The 18,197-nt window shown below is 39.4% G+C and overlaps 1 protein-coding gene across 2 annotated transcripts in view; it reads left to right on the forward strand.

The window, feature by feature from the left end:
• BICC1 (BicC family RNA binding protein 1) overlaps positions 1–9,389 on the forward strand; it is a 113,621-nt gene extending 104,232 nt beyond the window's left edge. For both annotated transcript variants that reach the window (XM_063339234.1, XM_063339235.1), the window contains 4 exons: positions 357–510; positions 2,485–2,645; positions 4,899–4,998; positions 6,596–9,389. In XM_063339234.1, the coding sequence (XP_063195304.1) occupies positions 357–510; positions 2,485–2,645; positions 4,899–4,998; positions 6,596–6,726 (546 nt within the window). In that variant the 3' untranslated portion in view covers positions 6,727–9,389. The remainder of the gene's footprint in view (positions 1–356; positions 511–2,484; positions 2,646–4,898; positions 4,999–6,595) is intronic.
• The last annotated feature ends 8,808 nt before the right edge of the window (positions 9,390–18,197 follow it).

Below are 18,197 nucleotides of genomic sequence, written 5' to 3' on the forward strand. Positions count from 1 at the left end.
CTCTTCCCTGTGAAGGGATATAGTCAATAGGCTGCTTTGTCTAGAATTCGTGCGGGAATTTGATACTGTGGACCATTTTGGAAACAAACTTGGAACTACTCAGCAATTTATTTTGAAGTATGGTCTTTAAATAACTTCTGCTTAAAATCAGTAAACTGCATATGTTTTAAGCACACCTGCTGGTTTTGTCTGGTTTGCAATTATTTGATTATTGATCAGCTGCCAAAATAACGTTTGCAAGCATTAAAAGCTGTGGGTTTTTTTATTTTATTTTAAACTGAGCTGCTTCAAAGAAAACATTGGAGTTAAAATGAAACTTCTGTTTTCTGCCCAAACCTACTTTTTTTGATTTGCAGGGTTCGTCGATGTCTCTCTCACGGTCCAACAGTCGGGAGCACCTGGGAAGTGGCAGTGAATCTGATAACTGGAGAGACCGTAATGGGCTTGGACCTGCAGCTCATGAGTTTGTCTCCTCAATTGGCAGCCCCAAACGGAAACAAAATAAATCAGGTTAATAATGTCATAAGAGAAGATTATTTAAAAAAAAAAAAAACATATTGATGTCAATGAATATTTATTTTCATATAAATGTTTCCTGTCATCAATAGGGATTTAAATAACCGGCACCTGTAAAGTAGACTTATTTTACAGATTGAAAAGCGAAAGCATATGCAAGATTGTGTAACGTGATATACAAATAATGGTCCACGAGGAAGACTTTTAAGGAAATTTTTTAAATACAAGACATTCTTGCTGAAAGCTCTTTGCTGTACTGAAGGTGTACTGAAAACAGACCTATATAAAAGCTTATTTCTATACTACCATTGTTCTGCTCTGTTATTGATGCAACAACAGCAGCTTTATTGGGCTGTTTGCTCGCTGGTGGTGAAGTCTGATCTGATCTTGAATTTTAAAGCATGATTCTCTTTATGCCAATAAAATAAGAATGTCCATATGTTTGGCATGACCTAGAACATAATTTTAAACACTGGTTTCTGTGGATACAGGCTGTAAGTTTTGTAATCCCTTTTTAAGCAAGGTTTAAAACTTAAAAATGAAAATTTTACTTAAGTTGAGCTCTTTGAAACTTAATTTCATTTTTTAAATAACTTAATATATGCCTTTCTGAAAGAGCGAAAAATGGAGGCAGATAATCCTGGTCCATACAAATTTCTTCATTGACACAATTGCATAGTAGTGTTGAATTTCTTCTTTGTTTTTAAGATAAAGCTTCCTGACTGCACCTGTAAGAAGTATTTCTTAATATTCAGTTTTCAGTACATTACCTTGCATCATCTGCCCCGAGTGTGTAGGATCATAAATTTGTTTGGGTATTTTTAGTGTTATCTTACTCTGATAGTGAAGAAATTGAGGCACCACAAGTCAACTTAGTTACTGCTTCATTTGTCAAAGTTATAGAGCAAGCCATTCAGTGTTGAAAATATGAACTATTTTAAAACTCTTTTCCAAAATGGAGCTGAGGTTGATAGAAAACTCTGTAAATCCAATCCCAAATGTTTCTAACTAGTCTGTGCCCAGAAAATAAGAAATGTAGCATAGCCAGTTGTGAAAAATGGCGGTTTTCACATCCTCTTGGCATTCTATAGTGGAGGCCATAGCGTAAGTCTCTGCGGCAATCTTAATTTTACTCATCTGGGAAAGTATCCTCTGGCTCTTATGCATTCACTGTTATTCTTCCCTGTGTCTGTAACAAGGGGGGGATCCCTCACAATGGCCCCACTGACACAACTGCCTGATGCACTCCCTGGGAGCTCCCACCTCCTCCATGCTCCCAACATGGGGAAAAATAATTATGAACTATGTGGTGACATACTATCAGTATACACATGCAGAGGAAAGGGATTGCACTGCTAAATCCGTTTTCTCAGGTTTTTTTAAGAACCTCACCCTGGAAAGTTTTTTTGAAAGATATACCTTTTAGGAATGTAATTTAAAATTGCATAGGGAGTGTATTTCCACTTTTAGTCTCTTACAAAACTATTGCATTTATTTTTTGTCTGTATTGTGCTAAAATAATAGCCAAATCATGTGGCTACTGGGTAGTTCCATTACGAGGAACAGCTCCATCATGGTTTTCTCACCATTCAGACCAAAAAGAGCTGGTTGCATTTGTATGCAATGATGTTTCCTGAAATATTCACTGGAGAAAAGAGGAGAGGGCTTAAGAGGAGGAAAAGCAGCTGAGTCTTGCAGCAGTTTCCCCTGTATGAGTTCCTGACTCATATCCATGTGGCAGTTCGCACAAGGTGTTTTTATTCTTTCTATTGAAAACAAACACTGGAACTTAATTAACAAAAAATTTGCTTTATGGTGTTCATTCTCTCAGACCACCGAGTGGCTTTTTTTCTGAATAATAAAGATTTTAATATTTTAATTTAATGACTTAATTGAATACAATGTTGATATGACAGAAAACTGTGTGCATCTGCGATGTGACTAAAAAGTGCCCTTCTTCCCTTTCAGCTGAACACTATCTCAGCAGCAGCAATTACATGGACTGCATTTCCTCGCTGACCGGGAGCAACGGCTGTAACCTGAACAGTTTGTTTAAAGGATCTGATCTGCCTGAGCTGTTCAGCAAACTTGGTTTGGGCAAATACACAGATGTATTCCAACAGCAAGAGGTTAGTATTCCTTTGAAAGACACCTTTGTGTTAGTAGCGTGTTTTCCAGCAGTAGTTGCTCTGTCTCTTGACCAAAGCCACTGAGAAGTCTCACTTTAATGGGATTTTTCATGACCTGTTCTTTCAAAGCTGTGTCATACATCTTCCAATTTCCAGATAGCCAGCGTGGACGTGAGTACTATTCTGTCCCACACCGTTGATTTATACTTAACAAAGAATTAAATTAGGTTGGGGTTTTTTCACTCAAAGTTTAAACCTGGCTCCTACTTGTAAACTAGGATGATAATGAGAATTTAATAGCTTTCGGTCAACTTCATGCATGGGTTATGGAAATCTAACCTGCATTCAGTATTAAGGTCTGATGCTGGGGTCACATATATTCATCTCTCGACTCTCCCCCTGTGTGCCAGTTGACTTCCTTTGATCCACTCCCCACAGGGAGATACAGTCAGTTATCCCTCTGAGCTTTCCACCTCCAAACCAACTAAACTCAGTTTAGTCCAAGTGGTAGCATTTCTTACCCATAACATAATATATAGGTAGAGTAAACTTGGTTATCTGCAGATAGTTTATTCTGGCAACAGATTGAACTGTGTCGCAAAAGTACAGTGAGCCCAGCTGCAAGACTTAGTGGCTTTGACATAGAGCCCCTGAGCTTGTCGTGAATGCACCGTAGTTGTATGTGGGAAGTTGTGTGTGTCACACTGCTGGAACAAGGTGTACTAGGGAGCAAAACAGATGTCTGTGTGGGTTGTGTCAGTACCTCATGTGGTAGAGGGGAAGGACCACAGTTGGGTTTGGCACCTTGCTGCGTTCTGGACCCATACGTCTGCTTCACATCTTTATCAGCAGTGAGGTCTGCACCAGTTGCTGGTCTCGGATTTGCACCTGCATGTTTTCTCATAACAGACCACACAAATTGGGGTTTTGCACAGCTTGCCATGTCATTAAGAAAACCGTGGATGTGTTCATGAAGAACAAACTCCAAGAGGACCTTCCGTTCATGTTGCACGGGTTGCTCTGGTGTGCCAATGTTTAGCTTCAGATTTGCTTCCATGAGAGGAAAACCGTGCACAGCAGGGGCACGTGGAAGTGCATACTACACTACTCCAAGGGTGGACATGAGGCAAATTTGTTCCTTCTGTGCACTGTGTGTCTCGTATAGGGGCTCACAGAATCATCCTGAGTTCCCTGAAGTGTATTGCTGCTGTCTCAGCCTGGGGGCAGCTGGATCTGGTGCGTTTCCTGGCAGCATTTCTTACCTCTCTCTTCATGCTGCTCAAGTGCTGTGGGGGAATCTTATTCCTGTGCAGTGTTGTACAAAAGTGCTAAGGAACTGGCTGCACGTGAGATAACAAACTGGTTTTGGATTGCAAAGCACTGGCAGGTGTGGGATGGACACCACCATGGATTTGCTTGCAACCAGTCTGAAAGTGTCAAGGCCAGTCCTCAATCTCAGCAACTAAATCCAGCTGTGCTTCAATTAATTGTGTCTATAGTTCCTCAGGTTTATCTCCTCTGTACTCCCCTGCATGTTCCATAATACTCATATTATCCAGTCATTAATCCTTTCCTATTATCTTAGCCACTCTCCTATGTGGCTGTGTTGGTTTCCAACACTAAAGATGGCTTTTTTTTTTTTGACAGGTGGGTTTTGGTTTTGTTTTTTCTCACCTCAAGAGTTGCTGATTAGGTGTGAGATGAGCCAGGTAGTTTGGCCAGGTGAAAACTAAAAAAATTTTCCATTACCTTGCGGTGAATTGCATTGGGAGCAAAAACCCCACAAACGTGCATGGTTGCGCACACATTGGAATGCTATGAAATACTCAGTGTTTTAACTCAAATGCCTCACCGGTAGTTGGGCAATCATCCACTGCTCACCTACTATAGTCTGAAACATATCTACAGACATACGTGGCTGTTCCCAAGTACATTGTAGCGATTGTGGCAAATACTCAATCTCAGGAGTCACAAATAAATAAGGTGAATTGATCTTCTGTGCTTTTCTCAAACTGCTCGCTTTTTAGTTTCTCCATATCTGTCAGACATGCAGAGTAGCAAATTGGGCAACTGTGTGAAGAAGCCATTGGAAAGCAACGATTGCTGTTTACATGCAAAGAGTAGGTTGGCAGAGTAACTGTAAAATGCAGTAGGAAAAAAAATATTGTGAAGCTATTCTTAATCCCATTTATGGCTTAATACTTTTGGGAAGAGACTTGTTTTGCATAATTTTCCTATTTCTTTTTTCTCTAGATTGATCTGCAGACATTCCTTACTCTTACTGATCAAGACTTGAAAGAGTTAGGAATTACCACTTTTGGTGCCAGAAGAAAAATGCTGCTTGCAATCTCAGGTAAATAACACAGATTATCATTTGTTGATTTGTAAGTATTGTTTGTATTCTCACTTGAGTGTTGTATTTATAGTTGACAAAGGATCTTGGAAAGACTGAAAAGTAAGGATCTAGTCCACAGAGGTCATATTGGCTCGCCTGTCATCAGAAGGCACTTAAACCCAGGCTTTATAGAGCTTTCACGCTACTGAATAAGATTTCAGTTGCATAGTCCTGTGTCCACTTGTAAAGTTGGAGTTTGGTAGAAAGTTTGTTTCACAGCAGACTATGAACTTTGTTTTATGCCCCAAAACTCTGGGTCCCAGAAATTCTGGGATTACAGGCTCTGTGGAGTCTGAACAACCCTACTTACTGGTTGGAACTGGCATTTTCAGGCTTTTGCTTCCCTGTCCTCCACTTTATTGATTAGCAGAGTAGTCATCCTATTGGGAAAAACTGCCTGGTGTTGGGGGGCGCTTTGTTTTGGTTTTTTTATTTGGGGTGGTTTTTGTTTGGTGGGTTTTTTTGGGTTTGGTGGTTTGTGTTTTTTTTTTTCCAAGGCCAGTTGTTTCTGGAAACAGTATAAGTTTGAAAAGAAACACATAACCCTTAGTTGGAATTTTTCGAACCCACTTTAATAGGTCATCTTGTACCCTACATGCAGAAAGATGAAGGACAAATACCATTTCTTACAATGTGTTGTAGTATGTAATGCCTAACTAGATTTTTTCTAATTGTAATAAATAGCATGACATTACATATTGCACTGTCTAGGCAATGAATCTGTATCAGAGGAATAGTTTCCTCCAGATGTTTCATTGTAACACTAGGTCACTTTTCTCCCAGTTGCATCTCTTCTACTGATGCCATTAGTGAATGTTTTTTCTGAATTTAAAATGGTGGCATAAAGAGGGTGAAAATGCAATGTACTTAGTTCAATAGCAGTCATGAAAATCTATGTAATCTTTCAGTGATTTGTATCTATCATGGAGTTTGTTTACAAGAATAGAAAAGTGGGGAAAGGAAAAACATTTTGGATAAAAATTTGCTAATATAAGCTTAGGGTGCATGTTTGAATGAGAGGTGAGAATCTGTTTTGTTTTTTGTTTTTTAAGTCCTTATTAAAATATTGCTTTGATGTTGTGTTTAAAATTAAGAATTGTGCCTTGAGAAGTGATCGAGTTGCCAATAAGCTTTTCTGTCATCTCAGTTTACGTTGCATGGTTGTGCGGCAGCTGTACATCCTGTGTGCCTGTACCTTCAGGAAGATTGCAGCCTTTGAGTATTATAACAAAACCTTTTTTAAGTGTTTCAGCTATGTCAATTTGATCTAAATCAATATTGCAAAAATATTATCTACTGCACACTGTAGCAGTGCCATTTAAGAACTGCACCAAATAGATGCCTGCATCCCAAGCAGCTTCTGAGTTCTAAGCTGGCACTCTTACTATCCTGTTGAACCATTAAATTGAACGAGTACCTCACACACATTTTCAGTTCATACTGTTCCATCTAAAATATTTAGGTTGCTTAAATAGAATTTTTGCTTTTGTTTTAGGTCAAAATATTAAAATTAATTTCTGATGTGACATGGTCTTTTTGTGTGTGACCTTTACAGAACTGAATAAAAACCGAAGAAAGCTCTTTGACCCATCAAACATACGTGCCTCATTCCTGGAAGGTGGAGCCAGTGGAAGACTGCCGCGTCAGTATCATTCGGACATTGCTAGTGTCAGCGGTCGCTGGTAGCAGTAAGTTGAGGCTCAAAAAGTCAGCTGTAAAGATGGACATGGCAATCCTGTGGACAGCCTTCACTGCACACCACCCTCTGCACTTTGGGAGTTTGGGTGTCAAGGACCAAAGCATTTTGTCTGCACGATACTGTGCCAAAAAAAAACCACACATTTTGTCCATTGTCTTTCAAAACACCAAATGTGGGTTACGTTTTACTCGTGTAGATTGGACAGAACTTGCAATAATAATAATAATAATATAGGGTTCTTTGTTTAGTATTTTATTACCTATAACTATAATGTATGCACTGAATTTTTACTTTGTTGAATGAAGGAAAAATGAAGAGCTGGGATGCCAGAGAGCATAGATTTTGGTTTTATCAAGATGGATTTTTCTGGTACTGCTTAAAATAATTATTGAGGTCTTTCTGCACTTTACATGTTCTGATTTCTTGTCCTGTGGAAACTTATTTCTGTCTTTCATTTCCATATCAATTTTTATATTGGCACTAATCAAATTTTTTCCAGGTGTTTCTGCATTAAGTCACATCTCACTATAATGGTACTAGAAACTGGTTCTTATGCAGATTCCCCCCTCTCTCTGTCTCCCCGGTAGTTATCTGAAAAGATTGTTCCAAAATCAAGCCACTTGTTAGTGGACCAGTCCTACTACACTCTTATGAAGCAGTCTCATGCTGCTTGCAATAATATTCACTCACTGTAACAGATGCAATGAAAGACCAAAATGGACCTTGCAATATTAACCCTTTGCAGTGATCATATTTAACTGCTGCCTGTTACGCTAAAACTGTTTTTAATGGTTGTCACAAAGCAAAGGGCTATTTTTAGTACCCTGCCACTAAAGGACACTTATTTATATCAGACTTTTATTTTTAGATTCTATACACCTACAATACGTAACAGATTAAACCAATCTACTGCAGATTTATGGTAGAGAATGAAAGGCATTCATCAAACTAGAGCTCTGGGCTGTCAGTTTGATTAAACAGACAACTAATCTAATTTGACAAGACAGCACTGTTGCCATTTAATAAATGACGCATATTACTTACATGACTATGCATGCAGCAATTAAGTGACCTACTTAAAATAGGTGTAATAGCATCTGTTTTGTTCAATCTAGATTTGTAATTGTCAGCTGCAGAAGTGTTTAAAACTCTGGAGATGAACTATTTCTGAAACAAGTTATGTTCAACAGAAAGAGTCCATATTATAAGTGGCTAGAGCTAACTATTGCATTCTTATACTGTGAAAGTCCAAATAATTTGGCAATATTGTTCCTCTGTCTTTACAGATGTCTTGTTATGGGTTTATGAAGGGTTCTGGTAATGAAGGAATTCATAAAGTGCCTCTTTCTGCAATGCAATATGAAGTTTCCAAGCATTAATTTGTTGAAAAGCATTCCCATAAGAAATATTGTGAATTACCTCTACTGTAATGTATTATTTATGTTCAGTGTACAAGCCTTTTGAGATGGACATAAACCACTGTCAAGTGCTCTTAAAAGAAGGCATTAGAATAACATTTACAGTAGTTGGTTTTTATGCAAAAATGGGTGAGAAATAGTTTTGACACTTTCCATGGATAATTCTTTTAAGGTGAGAATACAAAATGATGTATAGAGAAATTTGCACACACAAAGGGAATTTAAAGAATCTATTTCTTGAGGGCATAGATGATCAAGCAATAATACAAAGTCTTGTGGTTAGCAAAAAATAACTGCTCAGTACTCATTTCAGCCATATCTACTTAATGGTGTATAGCTGGGTGACTTCCCCCATAGATGCTTCCTCTGGTTTTAAAATTGTACTAGAGATCTGAATGGATAAAACCGCATCTTGAATGCACACAGTTGTTCACGTCAAAGTTACTGTGCTCAAATGCCAGAAGTCGATATCCACATAACTATGAGATATTGCTGTGTACGTGTGTTACATGGGCAAGAGCAACTTCATGGAAACCCTCGTGGAATCCACAACTTCTCATTCTAAAACTACTTACACTTGTCCTTACTTCTAAGCATGTAGGCAGTTCCATTCACACGGACTACTTACATGCTTACAGATAAGCTGTCATTTAAATGTTTGCATTTGCAAGACCAGTGTTTGCAAATCAAATTGTATTCAGTCATGTTAATTTCATAAAATATTTTTAATTAAATAAATGTTCAGGAACACTTTGTACAGAATTTTCTGCAACCCCTTCTCGCTTATTTTGCCTAAACTTAAAAGCATCAAAAACCCTTTACACTCTTAGATTTATTTTTTTTAGTGTTTTGTAAGTACATAGTATGTATCTAGACAGTACTATACTCAAACTGATTTTATTACAGTATTAAGTTGATGTGGTCTTTTGCTGAGCAGTGCTTATATCATCTACACCAAAGTGAAGAATTTCCCATTAACATTTCAATAGGGCTTCACACAAAAAAAGAACACACTGGAAGAAAAAAATTTCTCACTTATTTTGATTCCACAAAGGGAATATGACAGTACAGTGTACCGTATTGTTAGTGTTATATTATGCACAAATATTTGACTTGCTACATAAAAATGTTAGTTTTAAATCTGTGCCTTAATAGTGACCAGTTATCTGTAAATATAGAGCAGATACAGATTGTATTTTTGTGGGTTGTGTCCTTTTAGTGATTTTTTTTTTTTAAATAAAAGATGAAATTAAAACATTAAAAATGGGAATTTTCAAAACTAATCAATGTTGCATAAAATAAATTTATATAACTCCCTTGTATTCTTATTGGTTAATGAAATATTTTTTATATAGACCCAGTTCCAGGGATGCTTGCTTGTTAATAAAATATAAAAAGCAGTATTTGACATAATGGCAACATGTTTCTTTCACATGCTAATGCTCCGTGTGTTTTACTATTCTTTTTATATCACATACAGTGTGTTTGTCTGGCTTTTAAATGAGAATGCTTTTTTTGAGATACCTCTCCTTAAAAATGAATATGACAGGAGTTAAATTATCTCAGGTTTAATTCATAGCCGTTTTTAACGGTTTGGCTTACATGAGTTTTATTTTTTTCTTTGGTCTTCCCGTTTTAATGACTCTGTATGTTTTGGTGTGGTAAGCAGGACAGTTGCATGTACTTTTTCATGATGGTCATTATACTATCACTTCTAGTGTAAAAGTGGAAAAAAACTGGGATTCTTTATTTGGAATGCTGGCCATGCAACCAGTCAGAATCTAGTGAGAGACATAGCTTTCACACTGAGGTAATATGTACATAATGTTACATCAGGCTTGTCTGTTTTCTTACACGTAATGATACAAGTTTAATATTACTTACCTCACTCAGTGCATTCAGCCGCTTCATTATTCCAGCCTAATGTGTTTCTTTTGTTAACTATTTCATATGCACGGGTCTCCACTTAAATTACAGTATTCCTGGCTCATTGACCTTTTGAAAAAAATCTTAAGTTATTTTTCTGAATGCCTCTGGGAATTGCAGATATGGGAACAAGTCTGGGAAGGGGACAGATCAACAAACTCTTCTGTTGAGGACAACTGAAGGGTATGGTGCTGAGTACCGACTCACAAGGCGTTGGCATAAACTGTGTGGAAATTGCACAACACGTGTGATGCCTGAGCAATAGTGAACTTAAAGGTCTGAAACAAGATCATTTCCTTTGTGGACCATTTATTTGAGAATATGGCTTCTAATGGACCACCATGTGGCTTCAGTCAGCAGATTGGTAAAGTTGGTGTGGGCAAGAGGAGGACCGGTGATGGACTGTCAGAAGCTAGATGGCCGCTATCCTTGCAGTGTGAGCAATGTTCCCAGCAGTTGGCTTGGTGCAGCTTGAACAGGATTGCTCCCTGAACAAAGGCTTCACTGTCCAGAAACTCATCATCTCTCTCTGCTACCAGTCAGAAGAGCAAGACTGGTGACTTCCAGTCCAAAGAGGAAGACGTCTACTAAGAAATGTTGCCAATACACAAGAGAAAAGAGATGGATTCTCCAAAGGTTAACAGTGAGACATCTGTCGCTACTGTTTGACCCAACTCCAACCAAAGCTTGGTGGAGGAGACTGTTTGCCAGGGCTTTGGAAAAACTGATTACAAAAGGCGTATGAGTGCTGTTGCAGACTGGTCAGAAAAGGTGTGGTAGGCACAGATATTCAGAAACTTCTGCTTGTACTGTGAAGTAAGCCAAGAAGTATTTGATTCCAGACAAGTCTGGACACTGCTGGAGCTACCTTTTATACTTGAAGAACCGGCTTGTTTTGTGTCACAGACATCTGAGCAAAAGAAAGGCTTGGCTTTTATTTGGAGTTGCTGCAAAGTTCTTGGAGGATTTGAGACGATGGAAAAGCAAATGGACTTCTAGACACCTTTGCAATGCTCATCACTAGTGCCTACAATATTTTTGACAGCTTCTCTGAAAGTGGAGAACTGTAAAGACATGTAGGCATTTAGGGAAAGTGTTTACAGAATGCTTGAAATCATTAAAAGATAAGTGAGCTCTTATTTTGAATTGGGGGTAGTTGTGAGTAAGGAAAACCCGAAAAGCACCACACAATAAACTCATGCTTTTGGTATAAATTTCCTTTAATTTTCTTTTGGCTCAAGATACTGTCTGGGGCACTTCTATATCTGAAAACTAAATCCAGAAATTACAAGAGGCTTTTTGCAGATTATTTCTTGCCATTGTATTAAGGAAAATTTGGGGTTTATCTTTGTTGCCTGTGCTACAGATACACAGAAGTTTCTATTTCTAGTGTTCCTGATGTTAATGTTTACCATGATTTCATGGACCAATAGAGAGCAAATTTTATAAATTTTTTGAATTATGAAGGCTCAGTAGGAGTCAGCTATGTGCCCTGGCAGCCTAAAAGGGCAAACCGCATCCTGGGATGCATCAAACACAGCATAACCAGCTGGTCAAAAGAGGAGATTATCCCCCTAGTTCTGGGCCCCACAATTTAAGAAGGATGTGAAGGTCCTTGAATGTGTCCAGAGGAGGGCAACAAAGCTGGTGAAAGGACAGGAAGGAATGTCCTATGAACTAAGGACTTTGGACTTGTCTAGCTTGGAGAAAAGGAGGTTGAGGGGCAACCTTGTTACTGTCTGCAGCTTCCTGAGGAGGGCAAGTGGAGAGGGAGGTGCTGAGCTCTTCTCCCTGGGATCCAGTGATAGGACATGTGGGAATGGTTCAAAGCTGCACCAGGAGAGGTTCAGACTGGACATTAGGAAGCGTTTCTTTACCAAGAAGGTTGTCAGAGGCTGCAACAGGCTTTCTCAAGGGGTTGTCGTTGCCCCAAGCCTGTCAGTGCTTAAGAGGCATTTGGACAATGCCTTTAACAACATGCCTTAACTTTTGGTCAGCCCTGAGTGATCAGGCAGTTGGACTAGATGATCATTGTAGGTCCCTTCCAATGGAAATATTCTGTTCTGTAAATCATAGTACTAGAACAGTCATATTTACCACTTATTATGTTGACACAAGTATTAGGAGGAGCTAATGGTTGTTAATGAGATTACTTTTTTGTCTCATTTGAAGAAAGTATACTACTAAGGAACAGACTCAAATGTTAACAGACTACTTACTGTAATAAGGTTTAATAGCAAAACAACCATAAGGAAAAGCAAGAAGAATTAACTCCTAACTTCTCATCAAAAAGCAAGTTTTCAGCCTTGAAGGAAAAAAATTGTTTGAAAACTCTCAAGGTGGTTTTTTTTAAATAAATAGTTCAGAAAATACTCAAATTCTTGGAATTACATGTAAGTATTTTTACAGTGTATTGTTTTGTCATTCCTAGTACTCTTTAGGGTACTGGGCTATCTTGAGCTATAATTATGAGAAGCATTCTATGAATTTCTTTTGACACTGAATTGAATCAGAGTAGATATGAATTATGTTGGGAAATAAAGATACTTGGTTATGAAGATGCAGAAACTTATGCGTTAGTCAAAGCATCATCTAATGACAAGTTTGTCCAATCTGCTAAGGAGTAAGATTTGGGCAATGTTTGCTCTACTGAGAAATGCCGAATGATTCCAGATGTTTGACGAAAATATGAAGATGAATACTTTGTGATGGAAATTACCTACTTTGCGCCAAAACTGTGTTGCAACTTTGTGGAAATTAACAGATGGAAAAAGCAAAACATAATATAAGAAAAAGAACAAACTATATAATGAAGTAAAAATTTGTCACTTCTAACAATGGGTGATGAATGTTTTCAGAAATAATATTGCCACTAATGTAATAACTCTGGGACCATGAATTGATACGGAAGTTGTTACACTCTTTTTCTATACTAAAAATCAGAGTGTGTCATCTAGGAAGGACAGAAGGTTTGAAGAGGCCTGAAATGCACATGCCACTAGGTTATGGTTCCCAAAATTAAAACCATCCACAGAAAAGGCAATCTTATGCTGTATATGGACCATATGGAAGAGAACTGGAAAAGACGTTAAGATTTTGTGGGGAAGGATAACATAAGAGACTTTTGGTAGACAGTAAATCTTGACGTATGTGGCAAGTGAATGTAGTAAGGGAAAAGGAAGATGGCATCCAAGGACGAGCTCATTTTAAAGCAAAGAAAATTGAAGTTCAGATTCAACAAAACATTCACAACATTTTGCTCTAGCAGAAATCTTTTCACCATGCAGCAGAACAGTTTTTTGGTTTCTCAAGAGTAAGCCTAAACTCACCTCAATGTGAAGTTGCTATTGCATGGTATCAAAAAGATCCTTAACTCTGAAATAGTTTGAATGCAGCATTGGATGCTTAGCAATGACGGTTCAGTACTAAAAATGCCGATCCTTTTGGTACTGAAAGATACTTTTTTTTTTTACATAGTCCAGCATCTAGAAATCAGTACAAACAAAGCTAGTGTGGTAAGTGAGGCTAAATAGCTGACAGATTTGAATCTTGCTTTGGAACTGGACAGGAGACAACTAGCTAACTAATCCCTATGGGCCAATAGATATTTTTGTGCAGCTGTATTAAAATTATCTTTGTCCCAGCAGTGTTTCTCCTTGTACCAAACGGTGACAATAGCCAGCAAGCTGGAATACTGAAGGCATCTGTCATGCTCCTCCTGAGCATGCCTCCAGCACTGGCTTATCTTCCATCTTCACTGAAAGTGGTTGCAGATGCTCCACTGTTGACTCAGTACTTTCTTTCCATTATACTTTTGGACTCCAAATGCTAGAAAGGGCTAGTTTTTAAATTTTACATGCAGTTTCATGAGCTTTTTGCTTGCACAAGCACAACATTCACATCTTTTCCTATGAGTGATTAACGTGGAGAGTATCCAGAACCGCTAGTGTGGATGAGAGCTTTGAAGGATTTTTTTATTATTTTTTTAAGAGATTTAAAAGTCATGACTGGAGACTGGAAATAACACTTCTGGCATTGCTGTCTGTCTTGGCTGCTGGTGGTGTCTGCTCACCTCTCCTAGATCTTGGCTCTCCTGTGCTTGGCTCTAGTTTCTGCTCTCTTCTGGTGAGCAGTCAAGTTTCAAACAAATACTATTGGGAAGTTTTGAAGCATTTTACATTTTCAAGCAGACTTGTGTTTCCTTTGCTTTTTGTGTTGAACTAGGGCTGTGAAGGTACAGATGCTTATGGTCATCATTGGCCAGTGTGAAGAATGGAATTTGTAAGCACAACATAAACAATATATTGTGCACACAAGGCCAGTTTAGATGAGAGCACAATCTCTTCAGATGGGTGGTTGTTCATGAAGAATAAGTAAAGCAAATATTCATTTATTTGCTTGGTTCATTTTTTTTTTATATATTCATAGAAAGGAGCATCTGTTCTTTTGCATAGTGTTCCTATTACAGTTTAAAAACAATTATGCAAAGTGACTCCACAGGGCACTTCCTGTAACCAATAATATATATGTAATTATTCATAGACAGGATTCTTTAATGCCCACCCATTTCCTCTTTAACATTAGTTACTGGAGTAAACAGCACACTTCTTCCTTGCTTCCCATCTGTCTGTAATATTTCTGATGAGGCCAATGCATCCATGTTCTTCAGTTGCACATTCGTACGTGGTGTTATTCTCTGCCCTGGAGCTGCTGCAGAAACAAGATAATGAAACCCCCAAAACAGAATTGCTTATGATCTAGTTCTAGTGCATCTTCACGCTGTGTAAACCTGTCAGGAGGTATGAGAGAATTTCTGGACTGAACAGATACGTTGGTCTGCTGAAAACTTTCAAACCCAGTATTTTCAATTCCTCTCTCTGCTTAATCATTACGAGATGAATTTGTAAGCTTCAAGATGCTTTACGGCTGGTTCTGTTTGTGAAATCCCTTTCCAGAGTTCAGTTTTTTGTGATTACACTATCTCGGATAAAATGGGCATTAAATCAAATACCGTATGAAAATGCATTGTCTTTTCAAGGCTGTACTAGAAATTGAATATCGGTGGGGTTTTGTGGCCTTGGTCTATTTTGAGTTTAAGTGAAATTTTATGGACATTTCAGAATTTGTGTGTATTCATAAAAACCCTAGAATGTTATGACAAAGAAACACCGAGCCTCTGTCCCTTCCACCTCCCTTCCCAAAACCAGAAAACAGTTTGTTGTTTCATCTGAAAGCATTTTTTTTTTATCTAATCAAGATTTTCCAAGCTCACAAAATTTGGCAGGAGACAAATGAAGCTTGCTATGGTTCCTGAAGGCAAATCATTTTCTGATGAACATTCTGGTATGTTTTCATATGCTATTCAACATGGGAGGTGTGCGGAAATATCAAAAAGATGTTGAAAGCTTTTTTGCTTGACCTCTAACTCTTCACCAGGTCAGCTTTTCTTTTTGCTTGAATCGAGTGAAGTTGTTCTGCGTTGAAGCAGAGAAAAGAAATCCACAGTAGAGCAATAATTCCTTCCACCGTGCTTGCTGTGATCTTGCCTACATGTTTTTGAAAACGAGTTCACCAGACTTCTAGGCCTGGCAATGTGTTGTAAGAAATGTCTAGTTACTACATGTTCACCTACTCAGAGATGAGAAGCTTGTGCGCCATGGTGAACAGGCTCTGAATTTGTGTACCCAAGGGAACCAATTTATGCCCGTGTTTCATGATCAAGCATGAAAAGGCAGAACTCCAAGATAGTATAAATTTTCAGGTCTTCCTTTTCCCATAAAAGCCGTCTCTGGCTAAGCTGCTTCTGTGAAAGCAGAGTTCTTTTAATTCCTGTTAAATGAAGTGGACTGCCCCTGTTAGGTAGTTTTTTGTCAAAATGAATGTTATGGTCTATCTCCTGGCGGGCAACCCAAGCGTGCATAAAAGTGAGTTTCACTCCACTGGGACCCATAACTGAAACCAACAGTGGCAAGCGCCTGCTTAATGGTTTATTTTCCTTTTGCAGCATTCACAACTTTCATTATATAACATCCTAATGAAGAACTCTTCCGGCACAGTTTTCTTCTTATTTGCAAGGTATAATATTGCCATTTTAAAACCAAAGTGAGGAGGTGATTAACATGAGCAGCTGTTAGGTAGGAAAACTGTGGATGAAAATGTCCGTATTTGACTTCGGGAAGAGTTGCTGCAACAGGTCTTAAAGGAATCGAAAATATTGCAAACCTTTGCTTGACTGTTGCTTATTAGCTGGAGTGGTAGTGATTAATGATTAAAGGAGGAAACCAACTGTGCAACGCACTGTGCATTTTCAGGAGCTTTATTTCAAGTGAAAATGGGCAAAGGGAGCATCTGCTTGGAAGTATGATGCACCTTTTAAGAAACATCACCAAATCTCTGCTCTGAAAAGAGAGAGGGAATGTTTCATGAATGTTTTTAATATCTCATCATTATGTACTGAGCCTATTTTTGGTAAATGTACGTTCATACCTCTACTGAGAAAGTGTTTGAAAGTTTTCAATTAACAACAACAACACAAAACTCCCCTCTTTTAATTTTCAATGATTTGCCAGTCTTTAGCAGGTGTTTGAATGGGCGGTTTCCCTTCTAAGCAAGAAGTCTAACTGTACTTTCAATCTAGATAAAGTCAGAATCTATTTCCAGCTGCTTCTTGGCATTTGTCATATAAATTAAATGAAATCATACCTCACATTTCCACAAGGAGATACTTACGTTGCAATAAAGTCACGCTTTGATCTTTGCCCCTGCAAAGTTAGCTAGATGGAATTCCACATACCTTTTACTGAAGGTTTTTAATGTCTGCAACCCATTCTCCACCCTTTACGTGTGCTGCCATTTAGCTCTTCAGCAGCTCTTCTGAAATAGGAGGACCAGACACGAACACGTTATTACGGCAGCAGCAGGGGTGGTACCTAAGACAATGGCAATACTCTGGCTTGGCAAGGGCATGGGGATCCTTGATCGCAGGTTTGGTGCGCTCCCTTCCAGCCCTCAAATATTCTAAATGTTGAGCCTGAGTGAAAGCTGGACTATAGCTTTCTGCCTCTTTTTCCCTCTGTTATTGCAAACCTGAAACAAAAGCATATTTATTGTTGGTTACAGATGCAAAATCTAGAAAGCTTCTTGTGCTTTGCTGTACAGGTGGGTGCTACCAGTGCTGTGTGCCAGTGCTGCCCTGCCCGGCTCCCCACCCAGCATCTCCCAGAGCTCCTCGTCGGCTGATTTACCTCCCCTATGGCTACTTGCCCTTTTCCCTGTTTCCAAATAATCTGTCTGGGTCACATTCCCAAGCTGGGTGTCTCACAGGACACTGCTAGGTACAGGCTGTATTACTTTAATTGGTATAAAGTGGCCAAGATGCACCCTGAGCCCCTGTGGGGGGTCAGCTGAGGCCAGATGTCTCTCACTACCTCCCCCCCCTCAGCAGGGCAGAGGGAAAAATAAGGTGAAAAAGCTCATGGGTGGAGATAAGGACAGGGATGTCCCTTCCCAATTACTGTCACAGGGGAAACAGGCTTAACTTGGGGAAAATTAATTTCATGTCTTGTCAATTTTAAATAGGTTCGGGGGGTGACAAACAAAGAAAATTAACCTCCCCCACCACCCCTTTTCCCTGCCTCATCCTCCCTTCTTTGCTCCTGACCCCTCTGCCTCCCCCTGCTCCGGGCGGCCTTTTCCCGCCTCTCGCCTCCCTCCCCCTCAGGGGCTCAGCGGGGACCCCGGAACCAGCCGGAACCGGCCCTGCCCCGCCTGAGGCAGCCCCACCCTCTCCTCACAGAGACCCCTCAGCCCCTCGAGCTCCTTCTCCCCAGGGTGGGTTCGGGGACAGCCCTGGCCAGCTCTGACACGGAAGATGTTGCCACTGGTCACGACATCACCTTCAACCAAGGAAAGATGGCGCCTGCAGCCGCCTCTCCCCCTCACCTCAGCACCTGCAGGCCCGGCAGCCAAGGCCGGTTGTTCTGGTTTAACACACAAAGGTAAGGTAAGGATGTCCTAGCTGTGGGGAGCCATTTGGGAGGGATGTTTTTGGTGCACAATGAGGTGCACCTGGAGGGGCTACTGGTAAGCCACCACAGGTCCAGGTGGGGGCCATT

This window comes from Chroicocephalus ridibundus, chromosome 6 (genome assembly GCF_963924245.1).
Source record: "Chroicocephalus ridibundus chromosome 6, bChrRid1.1, whole genome shotgun sequence".
In the NCBI taxonomy this organism is placed as follows: domain Eukaryota; kingdom Metazoa; phylum Chordata; class Aves; order Charadriiformes; family Laridae; genus Chroicocephalus; species Chroicocephalus ridibundus.